Source organism: Sus scrofa, chromosome 5 (assembly GCF_054392235.1).
Source record: "Sus scrofa isolate SSC_HxYL_T2T_F1_AM1 chromosome 5, Sscrofa_HxYL_maternal_Yorkshire_Landrace_v2.0, whole genome shotgun sequence".
Classification (NCBI taxonomy): domain Eukaryota; kingdom Metazoa; phylum Chordata; class Mammalia; order Artiodactyla; family Suidae; genus Sus; species Sus scrofa.
The window spans coordinates 22,587,462-22,591,690 of record NC_139387.1 but is presented as its reverse complement, the minus strand read 5'-3'; the positions used below and the strand labels follow the sequence as shown (position 1 = coordinate 22,591,690).

The 4,229-nt window shown below is 40.0% G+C and overlaps 1 protein-coding gene across 1 annotated transcript; it reads left to right on the top strand.

Moving 5' to 3' along the window:
- Positions 1–1,074: 1,074 nt before the first annotated feature.
- LOC100737562 (olfactory receptor 9K2-like) lies at positions 1,075–3,855 on the top strand. Its single transcript, XM_084957837.1, has one exon. It carries the CDS (start codon positions 1,389–1,391, stop codon positions 2,355–2,357), a length of 969 nt encoding a protein of 322 aa, XP_084813963.1. The 5' UTR covers positions 1,075–1,388; the 3' UTR covers positions 2,358–3,855.
- The last annotated feature ends 374 nt before the right edge of the window (positions 3,856–4,229 follow it).

Below are 4,229 nucleotides of genomic sequence, written 5' to 3'. Positions count from 1 at the left end.
TTTTAAAATATTTCATTTATCCAAAGCTGATTCACATATAGTACAAACTTTTAAATCTCTCTATATATACTTAGCAATATGTATGCTTTAGGGATTTAAAAATTTTTCCTTGTTAGTGAAGAAAATAAAGTCCAGAAAAATTTCCAAGGGATATATACAACTAGAGAAGGAAGAGTTCCGGTATTTGGACTATGATGAAAACTGTTTGTACCTGAGGTGAGTGCAGTCCTCATGGACAACAGCCCTGGAGTCTACACTTATGCCACCATGGTTGACGTTATGATTACTCATCTCCCAATGGAATCCACACAGAGGATGAGCAAAACCACAATGCTGAAATATCCCGAAGGATATTGCAGAGGAGTGAGAATAATTAAGGGCATCGTACAGACCACTGTTGATAATCTGGCACATGATCTTGGACTCTGGATGGCACAAGGTTGCTATGGTCCTTAAATGTCCATGGTTACCCCATTAGCATTATTTGAAGACATATAAAGTGTAGTAGAATTCAGGAAAGGAACTTTCCTTTATGTATATTACTGAAGTTAACTTGCATTGTCTAAAAGAGTGAAATCCTTTGAATTGATGCAGCCTTGGTAGAAAGGCATTCACTACTGTGTAAGGATTGGAATGTCACCACTTTCTCTCTCTGCTTCAAAATGATTATACTATCTTTAAATTAAATAGCTTTTAATGGAAATGCAATATTTATAATGAGGCAGTAAAATGAATTTATTGTGTAAATGGTTTTGATCTGAGGAAAGGAACAAATATTTGGGAGTAGATTGAGAGAATTTCATCAACACTTAGTGATTTCTTTGATGTTACTGTTTTCCACATATCCATATCATAGGTTTTTAGTCTAAATCAAAGATGGCAAAACGATATTGGAAACTATATTGAGGTAAATAAGGTAAAGTATGTTAAAATTATTTGTTACTGCCATGTAATGATTGAGACACTAACATAGCTATCATAATGGCTATGAACACTATCACTGAGATGATATGCAATACTCCTATTTTAAATAATATGCAATACATGTAGATAAAGATAATTATAAATATATTTCGGAATAGAAATTTAGAAAGTGAGTAAAATTGCACAGGAAAACAGGCTACTTTCTTACTGCACTCCTTTAAAAGGTATGATTTAAATAAAATAACCAAATAACTTCTTTTGCTGCTTAATAGAATAATAGTTTCAGGAGCCTAGGGAATGCTAATGCAAATTCCTGCATCTTCTTGACTTTAAAATTGTTTTATATGCAGTATCTCATTAAGCTGTAAATAATTTATTTCTACAGTTTAGAGAGTATTTATGGCACTAGACTCACAGCCACAGTTTCATTGATTTTGCCTTGTGCCTCTCAGCAGGTTTCTGCCATGGGCATGGGGGACAGGGAAACAAGCAACCACTCAGGAGTGACTGACTTCATTCTTGTAGGCTTCAGGGTCCGCCCAGAGCTCCACACTCTCCTCTTCCTGCTCTTTCTGCTGGTCTACACCATGATCCTTCTGGGGAATGTTGGCATGATGGCCGTAATTATGACTGACCCCCAGCTGAAGACACCGATGTATTTCTTCCTAGGCAACCTCTCCTTCGTTGATCTCTTCTATTCGTCTGTTATTGCACCCAAGGCTATAGTCAACTTCTGGTCTGAGAGCAAGACCATCTCCTTGGCAGGCTGTGTGACCCAGCTCTTTCTCTTTACCCTCTTCATTGTGACTGAGGGCTTTCTCCTGGCAGTCATGGCTTATGACCGCTTCATTGCCATCTGCAACCCACTGCTCTACTCTGTCCACATGTCAACACGTCTCTGCACTCAGTTGGTGGCAGGTTCCTACTTTTGTGGCTGCATCAGCTCCATTCTTCAGACCAGCATGACATTTACTTTATCCTTTTGTGCGTCTCGGGCCATTGACCACTTTTACTGTGATGACCGTCCCCTTCAGAGGATTTCTTGTTCTGATCTCTATGTTCATAGGATGGTTTCTTTTTCCTTGTGCATCATTATCATTTTTCCTACCATAATTGTCATTGTTGTGTCCTATGTGTATATTGTGTCCACGGTTCTGAAAATCCGCTCCGCTGAAGGGCGTAAGAAAGTCTTCTCCACTTGCAGCTCTCACCTAGGAGTTGTGAGTATATTGTATGGTGCTGGGTTTTTTATGTATCTCAGTCCTGACTCTTTTCCTGAGCTGAGTAAAGTGGCCTCCTTGTGTTATACCCTGGTCACTCCCATGTTGAACCCTTTGATTTACTCTCTGAGAAACAGAGATGTCAAAGAGGCTCTGGGAAAGATCCTGAGCGGAAAAATGTTTTTATTTCACTTTATTTTAGCAGTGATATAACTGAAAGACATGGGCACGATAACAATTTGGGGAAGTGCTGATTCAAATAATATACCCTTTGATCATAGAAATATTTATTCTTAAGAGAGTTTATTTGAGGAGTTCCCATCATGGTTCAGTGGTTAACGAATCTGACTAGGAACCATGAGGGTTGCAGGTTCAATCCCTGGCCTTGTTCAGTGGGTTAAGGATCCGGCATTGTCATGAGCTGTGGTGTAGGTTGCAGATGCGGCTCGGATCCTGAGTTACTGTGCCTTTGACATAGGCCGGTGGCTACAGCTCCAACTTGACCCCTAGCCTGGGAACTTCATATGCCATGGGAGCAGCCCAAGAAATGGCAAAAAGACAAAAAAAAATTATTTGAAACCCATGTGCTTATAGCCAAGGAATACCTTGGAAGTATATTTGTCTGCCTATTGAATATGGAGTGGACTTTTTCTGTCCTTCGTCTTCATTTTGGGTAAAGGTAAAGATTGCCATGTAATTTGTTTCTAGGAAGAATGTATTCAGTTTGCTCTTGACTCTTAAAGCCTTTTGTTTGGGGTAGTGTTTATCTTGAGTCAAAAACATGTTAGGTAGATATGTATGTACTTGGTAGAGGTAACACAATATGATGTAATAAACTGGTATATGCAGGTACCTGATGCTTCCACGGAGTTGGGGGCAATGGGTGGCACATTTGGGTTCCACCTGGTCACCAGTCCCTTGGCAGTGGCAGCGATCCATGGGGAAGTGGTGACAAGGGCTGCGGCTGGTTGCAGGGCCCTCTGTGGTGACAGTGACTCCTAGGGAGGAGGATACAGCACCCAGTCACAGGGCCCCTGGCAGTAGCAATGTCAAGGCTTGTGCATTCCCAGGGTAGGTGGGGGTGAAGGATTGTGCCTGGTCACAGGATCCTCAGAAGCGGTGGCAGAAACATGCCATGAGGCCCTCAGCAGTGGCAATGGTGGGCTGCGCGTGTTCCAAGGGAGGAGGGGGCCAAAGGGCAGTGTTTATTTGCAGAACCCTCGGCAGCAGCCTGTGTCTGGGGTGGTGGAGGTGACATTGTAGTCATTGGGTAAAGATCCATTGTTGCCACATCCGTTTCATAGGTTGCAGCTGCAGATCAGATTTGACCCCTGGCCCAGGAACTTCCTTATGCTGTGAATGAAACAAACAAACCAAAAAAGTCAAAAACTAATGATAAGGAGAGAATCCTAAAAGTAGCAAGAGAAAAGCACCCGTTTTGTTACATGCAAGAGTGGCCCATGAAATTATCAGCTTAAACTTGGCAGGACAGAAGGGACTGAGTGGCATGATATATTCAGAGGGATGAAAGGAAAATAATTCCAAGCAGAAGTAGTCTACTTGGCAAGATTATCATACAGAATTGAAGGAGAGATTAAGTTTTCCAGACAAGCAAAATTAAATGAGTTCATCACCACTAAACTGGCCACATATGAAGTGTTAAAGGGCCTTCATTGACCTGAAGAGGAAAATACTATCTATTAACAAGGGAACATTTAAAAGTAAAAAAAAAAAAAAAAAAAAAAAAAAAAATCTCACAGGTAAAGACAAATATATAGTAAAATAGTGGTTTAACCATTTATCAAGCTGCTACTAAGATTAAAACACAAGAGTAGTAAAATGAAGAAAACTGGAATAATTGGTTGCGCTATATACAAAATAAAAAGATGTAAAAACAACACCAAAAAGGTAACATATGGGGTAAGTAAAAATTTATTGAGACAACATTCAAACATAAGTTGCTATCATCTTAAAATAGCAACTTTTAGTAGTTTTATATGACCCTTATGGTAATCACCAAGCAAAATCTATACACAAAAACAATGGGAAAAGAATCTAAACATAACCCAAGAAATCTCACCAAAC

Excerpts from the sequence above, each read along its gene's own strand:
- LOC100737562 (XM_084957837.1), top strand. The coding sequence starts at position 1,389 with ATGGGCATGGGGGACAGGGAAACAAGCAACCACTCAGGAGTGACTGAC.